Genomic DNA, 15,512 nt, shown 5'->3' on the forward strand with positions numbered 1-15,512 from the left:
CGATAATTATGATGATGAAAATGGTAATAAATATCAGGTAAAATTCCATTCTCTCTCTATCCATTTGTGTAGCGGCGGCAGCGGCGGCACTATTTCCGGCTCCGGTTTGGGCAATTATGATTTTTTCGTCAGCAACTTTACTTTGACTTTTTCCCATTGTAGATAAAATCAATTAGCAAAAGTGATTCGTGATTACGGGGCGAAGCGCACAACAGGTTTGACTATTCGTCCCGATTTTGTGACTTTGGGCTCATTGTTTACATTCGTCGTTGCCTTATTGGTCGCAACGGGATCATCGGGTAGCACGACCTTATTTGTCGCGTTCGCTTGTTCATCAATCTCTAGCATAAATGCAGGTTTTAATCGATCTATACTAATTATTTTCTCTGACTCTCCTTGCAATATTTTAAAATATTTATCAGTCTTGCAAATAACCTTATACGGACCTGTGTAAGGTTGCGTTAAGGGTTTAGTCACTGAATCACATCGCACAAATACGTAGTTGCACTCATGTAACTCTGGATGTACAAACATTTTTCCTTGTTTAACATTTCGTTTAGGCACAGATGACAAGTTAACTATCTTGTTTCGTAACTCCTTTAAAAAATCAGGGCTATTGGAAATTTCTCGCGTATTCGGCTGGAAGAAATCTCCCGGTAGTCTAATGGTTTCTCCGTATACCATCTCGGCTGCGCTTATCTGAGTATCTTGTCTTATGCTTGCTCGTAACCCTAGCAATGCTGATGGTAACTCTGATACCCAGTGCTCTGTGTTTCCTCTACACATAAGTGCTACTTTCAAAGAGCGATGCCAGCGTTCCACCATACCGTTCGCTTGAGGGTGGTACGCGGTAGTTCTTAATTTCAAAATGCCCATTCTTTTCGACAATTGGTTGAATAATGTAGACTCAAATTGTCGACCTTGGTCTGTCGTTAAACGCAAGGGACATCCAAAACGTGCAATCCATCCTGAGTAAATAATATCGGCAACTGTCTCAGCGGTAATATCCTTAACAGGATAAGCCTCTGGCCAACCTGTGGCTCTGTCTATCATAGTTACTAGGTATCGATAACCATTGCAGTAAGATAGTGGACCCACAATGTCCATGTGTAGATGTTCAAATCTGTCACTATTTTGGAATTTTCCTAGTGGTGATACAGTATGTCTTTGAACTTTGGACTTCTGACATTCGAGGCATGACTTAGTCCAACTCGAGATGTCTTTGTTCATTCCTTTCCAGAAAAATCGATCGGTGATCATCTTGCGTGTTGTGCGTATGCTTGGGTGGCTTATTTCGTGTATGGCTTTGAAAGCTGATACGCGAAACGCTTGTGTCAAATATGGTCGGGCCGCTTCTCTAGAAACTTCGCAGTAAATCGGGATGATGCAATTTGGAATAGATATTTGTTTAAAGTGTAATGTCCTCGATTGCATCAGGTTTTTTAATTCAGCATCGTTACTTTGTTCTCGGGCTAATTTTTGGTAATCGATGGGTGAAGGCATGTCGATAGATGCGATGCGAGATAATGTATCGGCTACAATGTTATCAATACCACTGATGTGTTGAATTGATGTACAAAATTGCATAATAAAATCGAGGTGTCGTATTCGTCTCGGCGTGTCGGTTTTTCCAACTGTGTTTTTCATTAACGAATATACTATCGGTTTATGATCAGTATAAATCGTTAAGGGTCTGCCCTCTATAAGATGTCTAAAGTGTTGTATCGCCATGTACATTGCAAGTAATTCCCTGTCGTAGGTACTATACAGTTGTTGTGTATTGCTAAGCTTCTTAGAAAAGAAACCTAAAGGTTTCCAAGTATTGCCATCTTTTTGTTGCAATACAGCTCCGGCACAAGTATTTGAGCAATCTGTCATCAATGCTATAGGGGCGTCCGGCGATGGAAATGCTAGCGTGACAGCTTCCAAAAGATTTTGTTTACTTTTTTCAAAAGCTTCGATACTTTCTTCGGTCCACGAAATAATAGTTTTGTCTTTTTTCTTTGAATTATGTAGGTAGTCATTTAATTTTGCATGTATTTCCGATGAATTTGGCAGGTGATTTTTATAGAAATTAATCATTCCCAGGTAACGACGTAATTCTTCTACTGTCTTTGGCCTAGGAAATTCTGAGATGACCTTGACCTTTTCAGGTAACGGCTGCAAACCATCTTTCGTCACACGGTATCCCAAGAAGTCTAGTTCCGTTTTGCCGAAGTCGCACTTTGCCAGGTTTATTGTAATACCATATTTGTCGAGTCGTTCAAACACTTGTCTGAGGTGTTGTTTATGATCAAATTTTGATGATGATGCAATTATTACGTCATCTAAATATATAAAAATATTGGGTAGTCCTTGTAAAACTTCATCATTTAGGAATCTTTGGAAAGTTTGAGCGGCATTTCTCAAACCAAAGCTCATTCTCGTAAATTCATATAATCCAAAAGGTGTTGTGATTGCAGTTTTTTCGATATCACTGTCAGCAATTTTCAAATTATGGTAAGCTCGTTGTAGATCAATCCGTGAGAAAATGGTTTTTCCGTTTAACAAATAAGTACAATCTTGGATGCGTGGTATTGGGTAGCGATCGGGTTTCGTTATCGCGTTGAGTTGACGATAGTCGCCACAGGGTCTGATTTCACCGTTCTTTTTATTCACTACATGAAGAGGGCTCGCCCAACAGCTTTTTGAAGGACGACAAATACCCATTTCCTGCATACGTTGAAATTCCTCTTTTACTTTTCTATATTTGTCAGGTGGCAAAGGTCTCGGTCGCGCGAAGACAGGCGATCCCGTTGTCTCAATATGATGTACGACAGAGTGACGTGGCGCATCCTTGAAGCACATAGGTTTGGTAATGTTCGGATATTCCAATAACAAATCACTATATTCACTATTGCAGTCTATTGTTCGTATTGAAAAGTTATCACTTAATGTCACTGAGGCGATAGAACAGAGGTTGGTAACAGAGTCTATAAGTTTTTGTTTGTTCACGTCCACTAACAACTTATGATTACTCAAAAAGTCAGCACCGAGGATTGGTTGCTTGACATCGGCTATCACAAATGTCCAACGGTATGGTCGTCGAAGTTTAAAGTCTAAATCGAGAGTTTTAACACCAAACGTTTTTATTTCTGAACCATTCGCTGCATACAGTTTATAACTATCACATTGTCCAAAATAACGTTGTTTTTGAGTCACTGGTAAAACAGATATATTTGCACCTGTGTCCACTAAAAATTTAAGTCCACTGTTATTGTCCAATAAGGTCAGGCGGTGAACAGGATTGATGGTGCAAATCGCCGCCTCCGACTGCACCACGTTTAGTTTTCCTTTTGTTCAGGTTTTTTCCACGCACACGGTTCCACACATTTAATTGCTCTTTGTCTAAATTTATGATGATAGTAACATAGCCAGCCTGGACTGTCCGGCGTACGGCGGCTCATGTTACGGGCACGAGACGTTGAACGTGATCTCGAGCGGTTATAGTTAAACCTTTTATATTGATTTCGACTTCTCTCCATGTCTCTGATTTTTAAGCTCAATTTAGCTATTTCGGCCAAAATGAACGAACTGTCACTGAGAGGTGTTGAGTTCACTTCTGCCACTTGTAAAGGTCTTGATGTTTCCATAATTTTATCCGCAACTGCTGCCAGGTTCTCCAGGTCTTGACTCTCACTCACTGCTAGCACGGCACGGACGGAAGAAGGCAAATGTCCTTGCCACATGATGCGAAGAGTTTCGTCAGGAATCTTTTCACGGGCCAAATCTTTCATTCGGCGCAGAAGCTGTGAAGGTTTCTGATCACCTAACTCCATACCACTCAAAAGTTTTTGAAACTGTCTTAACTCTGATTCTTCATAAGCCTTCAATAAACGCTCTTTCAATGTGTCGAACTTTTTGGTATCTGGTGGTTTCAATAATATGTCACTGACTTGCTGGATAACCTCTTTCCCGAGCTTGGCTACGACGAGGTTGAATCTTGCCTCATCACTCAACTTTTGTGGTCCCAAAATGGCTTCACATTGTATAAACCACAGACGCGGCTGGTCGCACCAAAATTCCGGTATTCTCGACGAGACTGTTACTGATGCCAATTCGGTAACTCCGCTGGAGGTGGCAGTGCTGGTTGATGGTCCTGTTTGCGAATTCATGTTGGTCGGGGTCACCACTTTGGTGTCTTCTCTATTTGTGCGTGTATGAGGGTCCATAAGAAGATAATAGAAACGTACACTTTAGATGATGATTTATTAGACACTGACTTGTCACATAAGATCTCAAACAGTTTTGTATAACGCTTTACATATTAGGAATACGTATGAGTAATCTTGCTAATGCCCGCTACAGTAATAAGTATAGATTTATATTTGTTCCCAGGCCGGCAAACCAGAGCAGTCCGAAGGCTTGGAGCGCGCCATCGAGCACATGTGCCGCAAGACGCGCGATTTGCGCCGTCAGCTGCGCAAAGCGGTCGTGGACCATGTGTCTGACAGGTAGTGATATATTTGACAATTAGAGCCGTGTGTGACAGTTAGTGACGTGTGTGACAGGTGGTGACGTGCGTGAGAGATAGTGTCATGTGTCACAGTCAGTGACATGTGTCACAGGTAGTGACATGTGTGATAGGTAGTGACATGTTGACAGGTAGTGACATGTTTGAAAGGTGGACATGTGTGACAGTTAATGACCGGTATGACAGATAGTGATATAATTGACAATTAGAGACGTGTAGACAGGTAGTGACGTGTGTGACAGGTAGTGACTTGTGTGACGGTTAGAGACGTATGTGACAGTTAGTGACTTGTCTGACAGTGAAGGGTTTGACAGGTAGTGACATGTGTGACAGCTAGTGACATGTGTGACAAGTAGTGACGTGTGTGACAGGTAGTAATGTGTATGATAGTTTGGGACGTGATTGGCAGATAGGCCAAGTAGTGACGACAGTTAATGACGTTTTTGACAGGTAGTGACATGTGTTAATGGTAGTGACGTGTGTGACAGTTAGTAACATGTGTGACAGCTAGTGACAAGTAGTGACGTATGTGACAGTGACGTGTCTGACAGTTAGTGACGTGTGTCGACCATTAGGTATTACAAAAATATCTTTAACTCAAAATCAAAAGTATTTATTCAGTTTAGACCACAAGTGGCACTTATGGACGTCAAAATATTATTATAGAAAATAATAAAAAAAGAAAAGGTAGCCCTTATGGGGCACTTTACATGTCTCCTTATCTTTTGGGCCCAAACTACATATATTATATTATCAAACATTATTCTTTATTTCTTGTCCACAGCTTCCTGGAGACCAACGTGCCTCTCCTGGTGTTGATGGAAGCGGCGCGCAACGGGAACGAAAAGGAAGTTGAAGAGTATGCGCTGGTCTTCACCGAACACGCCAACAAGCTTGTGGAGGTCAGTCATAGCGTCATAGGTCACAGTCATAAGCGTCATAAGTCATAGTAGCGACGGCGACGAGAAGGAAGTCGAAGAATAATAATAATAAATAAATAAAAAATAAATAAAACATTTATTCGCTGCAATTTTAGGGTTACAAATTAGGTGTGGACTTCCTCTATTAAGTACATAAGCACCTGTGTCAGAGGTAGCCGCTCTTCCATAGCATAGCATTGTAAAAAACCTTGGTAGGGTGCAGTAAACATTTCAAATCAAAAGAAAAACAAAAATGAAAGTTAAAGTTAAACATCGAGACTATGTAAAACTTAAATAATTAAATTAAGTACATGTTCGATTAAAAGTATAATTTAAATTAGTGAGCCAAATAAAGTAACAGTAAGTATGTGGTGTGTGTGTGTGAATATGTGTGAATGTGGTGTATGTGTGTGAATGTGTGTGTGTGTGTGTGTGTGTGTGTGTGTGTGTGTGTGTGTGTGTGTGTGTGTGTGTGTGTGTGTGTGTGTGTGTGTATGTGTGTGTGTTTGTGTTTGTGTGAAAATAATGAAATATTATTAAAATTTAAGTTAGCCTAAATTTCAATAAGTTACGTATGAATTTTCAATATATTTTCAGTCTCATTATAATCCAGATATTTTAGCCATTCGGTAAGTATTCTTTTACACTCCCTATATGTTAATGAGTATATTTCAATAGTTTTATTTATTTTATTGTAAATTTGTGAGGATAAATGCGAGTATTGGTATTGAGCAAATCGAGTGTGTACGTTAGTTATATGGGCCACTTTATCTTTCCTTCTTTTTGTTACATTATTAGAGCAGAACTCCATAGAAAGATGTCTTCTTAAAATAGCATAAAGTATATATAGCTTTCTAACCGTCAGTAAGCCAGCATTAGCGTATAAAGTATGAGTTGGAAATATCCTTTTCTTGAAAAACATGACCTTCAACAAAGACCTCTGGGCACGTTCGACCTCCAGAAATTTTGTCTTAAGTGCACCTCCCCATAAAGCAATACAGTATATTGTGACTGACTGTGCTAAAGCGACGTATATATCCTTTAACAATTGTTTATCCGCGATATGTCTCAGTTCTTTAAATATCCAAATCAGTTTCCGCAGCCTACTGGAGACTAGCTCAATATGGTTATGCCAGTTAAGTTTTTGATCCAGTATGACCCCAAGGTATCTAGTCGATTTAACCTTAATGATTTCAGGACAAGCACAATTTAGAATAGAGGTAGAGAAATTACAGTTATGAATTTTGATTTTAAAAGTTGTGTCAGGCTGAGACCTATCATGGATTGAGAAACACATGTAATTAGTTTTCGAGGTATTGAGCGTGAGGAGATTTGTTTTTAACCAAACACTAATTTTCTCCAGACCTTTCTCTGCCCGATTCTTCACACAATTCCAAGAGTCCCCAGTAAAAACCACGGCTGTGTCATCTGCATACGAGAATATTTTGGTGTTTGGTATTGTCATATTACAAAGATCATTAATATAGATTATAAACAAGGTCGGTCCTAGGACACTTCCCTGTGGAACGCCGAAGTTTATACTAGCAACTCTGCTCACTGTTTGACCAAGCTTTGTTTTTTGTGACCTATCGTTTAGGTAGCTCTTTAGAAGTTTTAGGGGAGTGCCTCGAACTCCCAAATGTTCCAGTTTCTGTTCAAGGATGGGAATGGACACTGTATCGAAGGCCTTCTTTAGATCCAAGAAAACCGCGAGACATTTATTCTTGTTATCAAGGCCTTCGGCAACCACAGACGTCAGTGCTGCTACGGCATCTTCAGTAGACTTACCAGTACGAAATCCAAATTGTGACTCTGATAAGATGTTAAATTTATTTAAGTAATTTAGCAATCTTTTATTTATGAGTTTTTCTAAAATTTTTGATATTGACGGCAGGACTGATATTGGTCTGTAGTTGCTAACGTCTTCCTCATCGCCACTCTTATATATCGGTGTAACTAGCGATTCTTTAAGTATAGATGGGAAAATGCCCTTATTAAAACAAAGGTTTGTGAGGTGGGTAATTATGGGCAAGATTTCAGACTTTGCAAGTTTAAGGAACTTTGTAGGTACGTTGTCATGACCTGGAGCGCTATTTGTTTTAAGGCTCATTAGAATAGAGTGAACTTCATCCGTGTCAGTCTCAAGAAAGACACAAGAAGAAGACTGGGAGGGAAAATTGAGATCTATTTTAGGTTGAACAGATCCAGGCGCATTGATAGCATCCGCAAGATTTTTACCAATATTACTGAAATAATTATTAACAAAATTAGCCGATTCATGTTTATTACATTTGATGTTTATTAGTTTTGGATCAGATTTTACCTTTTTCAGATTTGTAATTTCATGTATATTTTGCCAAAGGCTTTTAGGGTTCTTTTTGGAGTCTTGCAATAGTTGTCGCTCATAGTTACGTTTTATTTTTTTAATCAAATTATTGCAGAAATTACGGTATCGTCTAAATGTAATCAAGAGAATCTCATCATGTGGATTACTACGAAGTTTTAATTGCATATTATTTCTATTTTGAATGCATTTTAGAATACCTGGGGTTATCCAGGGCTTGATAACTCGTTTATTCTTGGGGATATTTACAGTTTTCGTGTTATCTTTTAGGGTTAAGCAAAGTGTATTTATTAATCTCTCAGTCACCAATTCAGGGTCATTACATAAAAGCAGTTCATCAAGGTTTTTATTTCTTAAGTCATTTAGGGCATTATCATAGTTTGTTACCATTCTAGTTTTTATACATTTTGATTCTGGTATATTAGAGTGGGAAAGGTGTAATAGTACCATAGCATGATCGGTTATTGTGGTGTTTAGGACTGCGATTTGAGCGTTTACCTTTTTTCGGTTTATTCTGAGCATAATGTGATCTAGACAATTAGATTCTCTAGTAGGCAAACTATGTCCCAAAAGGACACCATGAATACCTAACATGTCTAAATAATTAGATCTGTTTCTTTGGTCTGAAGTTTTTTCACCTTCTCTATGTATGGTATTTATATTTATATCTCCAGTAATTACTAACTGTGTGTGATTTACTAATGTATCAAGGTGGTTATTTAGCGAAGTGATAAATCCATCCGCATTACTGATGGAGGGCGAACGGTATATAGCTAAGAATGTAAGTGTATTTCTCTGAAATTGTATCTGTAGAGCCGATGCGTTTTCTAAATGTATTTCATTTACTTTGGCAGTAAGATTATCTTTAATGTATGCTATTACACCATCACTTTTATTTAAGTGACGAGATGTGGAGTATGATATGTAATTAGGTATAATCGGAATAGGTTTGTGATCACAGAGCCAACACTCGGTCAAAATAATTAAGTCTGGGTTAAAATTTAACTGCGCGAGCGTGATCGTAAAGTCATTAAAGTTACAATAGACACTTCTAATATTTTGTGTAACTAAGGTAAAGTCATTTTCTCTTATATGTAAATAATTTAGTACGTTATCAGGGTTACAAGATATAGATCTGGCGATATTTAATTGATCGACTTCACTTATAATATTTGTGTTATTATTCATTATTATAATATAAATAAAATACTCGATTTTTCATCATACTTATCAGAACTACTGACTGAATGTAATGGCTAATAAAATATGTTTGTTTGTATGTAAGTGTGGGTGTGTAATTGTGTAGATGTGTGTGTGTGTTTATGCAGGATTTAACATATGGCTCATAGTTGAATACAGTTATCTTAATATAAAAATAAACTAACTGAATGATACACAAAGTGGTTAACAACATTTGTAAACAAATAATAAACAATCGAAAAGAGACGGTATTACATACACTTATTACTATCACTGAATTATGTATTGTAAATAACATCACATAGTTATTGCGGACTAGTCAGATATTAATTAGTTGATGTACTTGGGCCTCTGATTTTATCATTATTATTGGAGAGTTATCTGATTTCCGAACATATACCTTACCGTAGGCGGTCCAACAGTACTTGTATTGTTTTGTTTTGGCGAGGTCCCTGGCGAGGAAGTGCAATCGGGACCCTCTGGGGGTCAGCTGCTCCGATACGAACACTGGCGTGTCCTCCGCGGTACGTAGGCCCAAGTGTTTGGCGCATATTTTGGACTTAGTTTTTACATTAAAGTTTCTACACAACTTTAAGATGTTGGTTTTTACGATGGTAGAAGAGGTTTCAAGTACTATGGGTGGGTTCTGCGGTTCCTTTTTTCCACGCACCCTGTATATGTCCTTGATGTCTTCCTTACGCAGGTCACCGCCAATAGTGGTAGATAAACCCAAAACCATCTCGATTAAGTCCTCCTTGGATTCGTTATTCTTTTTACCCGACTACGGCAAAGCAAAAGGAGGGTTATGATTTTGACAGGCTATGTATGTATGTATGTATATATGTATGTATGTATGTATGTTCATGTGTACCCTCGTAACTTCTAAACTACTTATCAGAATTCGACAATTGACATATCATTAGAAGCGTCTTAATTGTCCGCTGGTTATAGGCTATATGGGGTTTCACAAAATCTAATGTGGCGCCCTCTAGCGGACAAAACATACAGAGTAAAAAAATAAAGTTAAGATAAATATGCCGTGTTTGGTATCATTTGAAAGCGCTTTACTTGTACATTTTGAATATATATATATTACTAGCATTTGCTTGTGACTTTACCTGTAATCATGGGCTAATTGCATATAATTCACATCTTTTCGTTCATAGCTTCTTTACTACTTATTAGTTCATCAATTTAACTTTTGTTTTCACAAATACACTTTATCACCAAAATAGTACAAATAATAAAAAGTAAAAAAACTAAAACCCAACTACGACAAAAAACGACGCTGAAAAAGTATAAAACAAGATTTTCAGAATACTAAACTGAACAAAGTTGCTAATGTAGTTGCATAGTAATTTTCATGTTTGGAAAGGCGTAGTCACACGTTACATATGTATACCTACCTACCGTAGCACTTTGACAACGTGTGACTGCGGTTTTCCAAACATGAAAATTACTATGCAACTACATTAGCAACTTTGTTCAGTTTAGTATTCTGAAAATCTTGTTTTATACTTTTTCAGCGTCGTTTTTTGTCGTAGTTGGGTTTTAGTTTTTTTACTTTTTATTATTCGGAACGTTTTTTATTTCTAGATTGGACTTTCTAAGCCCAATTTGTAAGTGTTCAATTTTTTCCTCCAATAAAACTATGTGCTCTCTGTCTTCTTTTGATTTATTTTCTAATTCGGTGATTTTGTGTGTCAATTCCAAATTTTGGGCGGTCAAAATGGCTACCGATTTTTCTATGTTGGTGTTTGTCTCTTTTATTTCTAGTAAAGTCGATGTGATAGTTTTAATTTCCTTCTGCTGTTCCGTCCATAATAAATGTATCATATTTTTTATTTCTTCCTTAAAATCTCGTAAATCCTCCGTTGTCACTTTTTTACTGCGCGAGAATACATATTGCGTCGGAGTAGTAGTAATATCATGCTGCGGTGACTCACCCGCCTCGCACACGGACATATCGGCCGCTCGGCTCATGGTACCAGGATAACACGGCGTCGAGAGAGGTAGCAGTTACGTCACGCAGGCACCGCCCACGGCGGGGTGCGATGGTGAGGGACCTCCACGTGGTGCATCCTGGGCAACGTCCGCGTGTTTTGTCACGCGGGCGGCTGACTCTTCACCCGCGCGGCAGGTTACGTCAACTCGGCGGGCCTGTCGGGCAACCCGTAACCCCCCAATGGAGGGGGGCCGGGGGTCCCGGCTACGGAAGCCGGGGCCATGACAAGGAAAAGTCTCTAAAACCCTCAAACGTCAAGGTGTGGAGCGGGCCGAAGAGCGATATCGGGTCTTCATAGGCTCGATATGGTCGGCGGAGTAACGTCGGCCGTTACCGCTCCCGGGAGTAAGGTGGGGCAGCTGCGCCCGCAAGCAGTAGTAATAATGGACAGCGCTCAAACGGAAAATGTTACCCGGGCGGGTCCCAGCCAAGCTGGGGAATCCCGTGGCTGCCCTCAGGGTAGTCGGCCTCATGTATACGGGGAGGCCAAGCCTGTTCTACAGTCCTCTGTGGCTGCTTATGTAAATAGTTTAAAGGAGAAGGAGAGCGGCAATGCCGATTTAAATATTGTAAATAGTAGTTCTGTAAATAGTGGTAGTGCAAATATGGAAGTTTGTACAAACACTGTACATAAAGGTGAAAGCGGCGATGCCGCAGACAAAAACAAGGGTGGAATCGACTCCCGATTTTTCGCGAGACGTGTACTGTATAGTAGCAATGACATAGACGATACTGACCATGAGGGTAATGCGTCCGACACATCATTTGCGTCGATCGCGTCGGCATCATCTCGGCCCATCTCACAAGCTAGCTCACGAACTTGCTCATTGTCGTCGCTGAGACCTAAGCTGCAGCGAGCAGCCAAAAAGCCGAGAGAAGTAGATGAGACACAAGGCTCCGACTCTGGGGCCACGCCAGCAAAAGCCCCTAAAACGGCGACCACGACCCGCAGAGGGCCAGGCAGGCCGGCCAAGACGGAAGCAAGCGCAGAACGTGCGTTTGCTAAAGAAAAGGCGACGCAAGAACGAAAACGCCAGAAATATGTAGAGGCAGATGAAGAGGCGGAAATCTGGACTAAAAAACTGATTCAGATGCGCTCTCAAGCGGAGTACAAAGCCAGCCAACTGTCGACGGAGGAAGTGTTGGAGCATATTCGCACCAGCGCGGATGCCGTCGTATTTGCGTACAAGAGGTGCGAAAACATATCGGGCCCTTTCAAAAGGACATTTAAAGAGTCCGCTACCAACATTGCGGGGGCTATTGCCGCACTTTTAGAAAGGACATCACCAAATGATGAGATCAGGCAGCTAACAGCTGCAAACAAAATGATGAAACAGGAGCTTGAGGAACTCCGTAAGGAAATTCAAGCCCTGAGAGAGCGAAGCAACGAGAGCAATCCTACTTCGACTCTCACGCAAACTCAACCGGAGCGGGAAGAACTGACCCGTGACATAATGGTTCAAGTTGGGACCATGGTAAACGCGCGCATTGAGGCGCTGCAGCCCCGACTCATGCCGGAAGAGCGCCTCCGGCCTCCACTCGCGGCAGACAGACGTAAGAAGGGCAACGATTTCCCACCCCTTCCATCCAAATCGGTAATGACGGCTCCAGCGGAGGTACCTTTAACATCTCCAAGGACTGCCCCAAAACCATCCAAAGTAGTAGCACACAAGCAGAAGGGCGTTCCCCCTAAGCCTGCGCCCAGGAAAACCTCAGTGGCTGCGGTAGGGACGGCTGCGACTGCGACTGCAACTGCGTCATCGAATAACACGTCGGTGACAATGGCCGAACTCGTCCCCCGGGAGCCCATTCCCACCACAAGGAGGGGCAAGAAAAGAAGAGGAGCCATACGTCAGGCCCCGGAACCCGTACAGGAACCGCGTCCGCTTCCACCCCCTCCTGCGTCGATGGACGAAGGATGGACAACGGTGGTTAAGCGTGGGAAGCGTAATGCTCAACCGCAACAACATCAGCAGCAGCAGAGCCAGAAGCCAAAGAGTAGGCCAAACCCAAAACTCCGCACACCGAGTTCAGCAGCTATTATGTTGACACTGCAACCCGGAGCGGAAGAAAGAGGTGCGTCGTATGACACTCTGATTCGAGACGCAAAATCTCGGATTAACATAGAAGAGCTAGGGATCTCTGGTGTTCGATTCCGTAAGGCCAAAACTGGGGCAAAGCTGCTTGAAGTCCCAGGAGCAACAAGTGGGAGCAAAGCGGACGCCCTCGCAGAAAAGCTTCGCGAGGTGCTTCCAGAAAGCGACATACGTATCTCCAGGCCAGTCAGAACCGTGGACGTGCGGATTTCAGGCTTGGATGACTCGGTGACGAAGGAAGAGGTGGCGGATGCGATCGCCAAAGCGGGCAGCTGTACAACAGACAGCATCCGTGTAGGTTCGATCCGCGAAACTTTCATGGGGACCTGGGCCACCGTAGTAAAGGTGCCGGTAGCGGTAGCCAACCTGATCTCTCGGGGCCGGCTTCTTGTTGGATGGGTGTCAGTCAGCCCAAGTAAGAATTCTACCAGCGAAGCCCCAGAGGTGCTACCGATGTATGGAGAAGGGGCATGTCAGTGCTACGTGCACAGCCGAGATTGATCGCAGCGGTCTCTGTTATCGCTGCGGAAAGCCCGGTCACCAGAGTAGGGACTGTTCTGCAGCCCCACACTGTCCCTTGTGTGCTGCGGCGGGTGCTCCCTCAGAGCACAAAGTGGGGAGTAAGAGCTGCTCCCCGCCAAGAAACAGAGACGGAAAGGGCAAACGAGGGCCCAACATGGCCCCAACTGCTAAGCCCACGCCCCAGCTAGGCACAATGGAGGAGATGGAAACCGCTGAATAAGAATGGCCGTACGCTTCCTTCAGGCGAATATCAATCACTGTGCTAGGGCTCAAGACCTCCTTAATCAGAGCATCACACAGTGGTCAACCCAGGTCTGTATAGTCACAGAGCCATACCTCGTCCATGATCGTGACGATTGGGCAGGGGACATGGAAGAAAAGGCCGTCATAATCACGAATATATCGGCAAACTCACTGCCTTTCGGCAACATCAGAAGAGGACGTGGATGCGTAGCAGGGTTGATCGGAGACATACTTATTGTCGCCGTATATTTTTCACCCAATAAGTCACTTGCGGAGTTTGAGGCCTTCATGGCGGAAGTTAGTGTTTTGCTGTCAGGGTGGAGCCGCCCCCATAATATCATTATTGCTGGAGACTTAAATGCAAAATCTACAGCATGGGGATCACGTTTTACTGACGCTCGAGGTCGATTTGTAGAGGAGTGGTTGGTCACGAACAATCTGGTCATCATCAACCGCGGAACGGTGGAGACATGTGTGCGAATGCAGGGCGGCTCTGTCGTAGACATCACGTTTGCGAGTCCCGCCTTGGCGAGCCGAGTCCAGAGCTGGGAGGTTCTGGAAGGGGTTGAGACACTGTCGGACCACCGATATGTGCGCTTCGATATCTCCCCCACCCAGCCTGCCCCGAGCAGCCTGAACCACCTTCCACCTGAGGCGATCGGTCCAAGATGGGCAACCAAGAAGCTGGATAGGGAGAGCCTAATACTGGCATCGGAGATCGAGAGCTGGGCACGATGCCCCGATTTGGTAGATCCGGCTAGGGAAGCCGATTGGTTCCGGGAGGCCATGTCGCATGTGTGCGACTCGGCGATGCCCAGAGTTAAGGCATTGCCATCCCGCACAGCGGTGCACTGGTGGTCTCCGGAGCTGGCCCGTTTGAGGGAGGACTGCGTTATGGCCAGGCGTCGATACTCTCGGCACCGCAGACGCCGGCGCAGAGACGAGGCACAGGATGCTCCTCTTTATGAGCAATACCAGCAGGCCAAGAAGGAACTAAGGGGTGCAATAGGGGCGGCTAAAAAGGCTGCCTGGGAGGAGCTCCTCTCCACCCTGAACCAGGATCCGTGGGGGAGACCTTACAAGCTCGTCATGAGCAAGCTTCGCTCTTGGGCTCCCCCAATAACCACCACAATGGATTCTGGCCTTCTACGCAGTGTAGTCGAGGCTCTGTTTCCAGACAGACCGGATTTTACACCGCCGGTTGTATACAGTGCGGCAGAATCCAGCACGGAAGAGGCGCCCGTCGTAACAGAGGGAGAACTTGGGGCGGCGATCTTACGGCTTCAAGCCAAAAACACTGCTCCCGGGCCAGACGGGGTTCCCGGAAAAGCCTTAGTGCTGGCCTTGAAAAATGGATTAGAGCCACGATTCCGCGCTCTACTAACAGCGTGTTTGCGGGAAGGGATTTTTCCTCGGACATGGAAAATTGGAAAGCTCGTCCTTCTCAGGAAACAGGGTCGCCCGGTTGACTCGCCATCAGCCTATAGGCCTATCGTTCTTCTTGATGAGGCAGCAAAACTCTTTGAGCGGGTTATTGCTGCCCGTCTCAATAAACATCTCAAAGAGATAGGCCCGGATCTGGCAGATAACCAGTTTGGCTTTCGACGTGGCAGGTCCACCATAGATGCGATTCTGCAAGTGAAAGAGCTGGCAGAAAGAGAAGTGACAC

The 15,512-nt window shown here is 43.1% G+C and overlaps 1 protein-coding gene across 1 annotated transcript in view; it reads left to right on the forward strand.

Moving 5' to 3' along the window:
- Positions 1-15,512, forward strand: part of LOC135085520 (catenin alpha) — a 113,768-nt gene that overhangs the window by 19,332 nt on the left and 78,924 nt on the right. Inside the window, exons 10-11 of the mRNA XM_063980306.1 lie at positions 4,378-4,493; positions 5,298-5,415. Coding sequence (XP_063836376.1) covers positions 4,378-4,493; positions 5,298-5,415 — 234 coding nt within the window. The remainder of the gene's footprint in view (positions 1-4,377; positions 4,494-5,297; positions 5,416-15,512) is intronic.

Source organism: Ostrinia nubilalis, chromosome 28 (assembly GCF_963855985.1).
Source record: "Ostrinia nubilalis chromosome 28, ilOstNubi1.1, whole genome shotgun sequence".
NCBI lineage: Eukaryota > Metazoa > Arthropoda > Insecta > Lepidoptera > Crambidae > Ostrinia > Ostrinia nubilalis.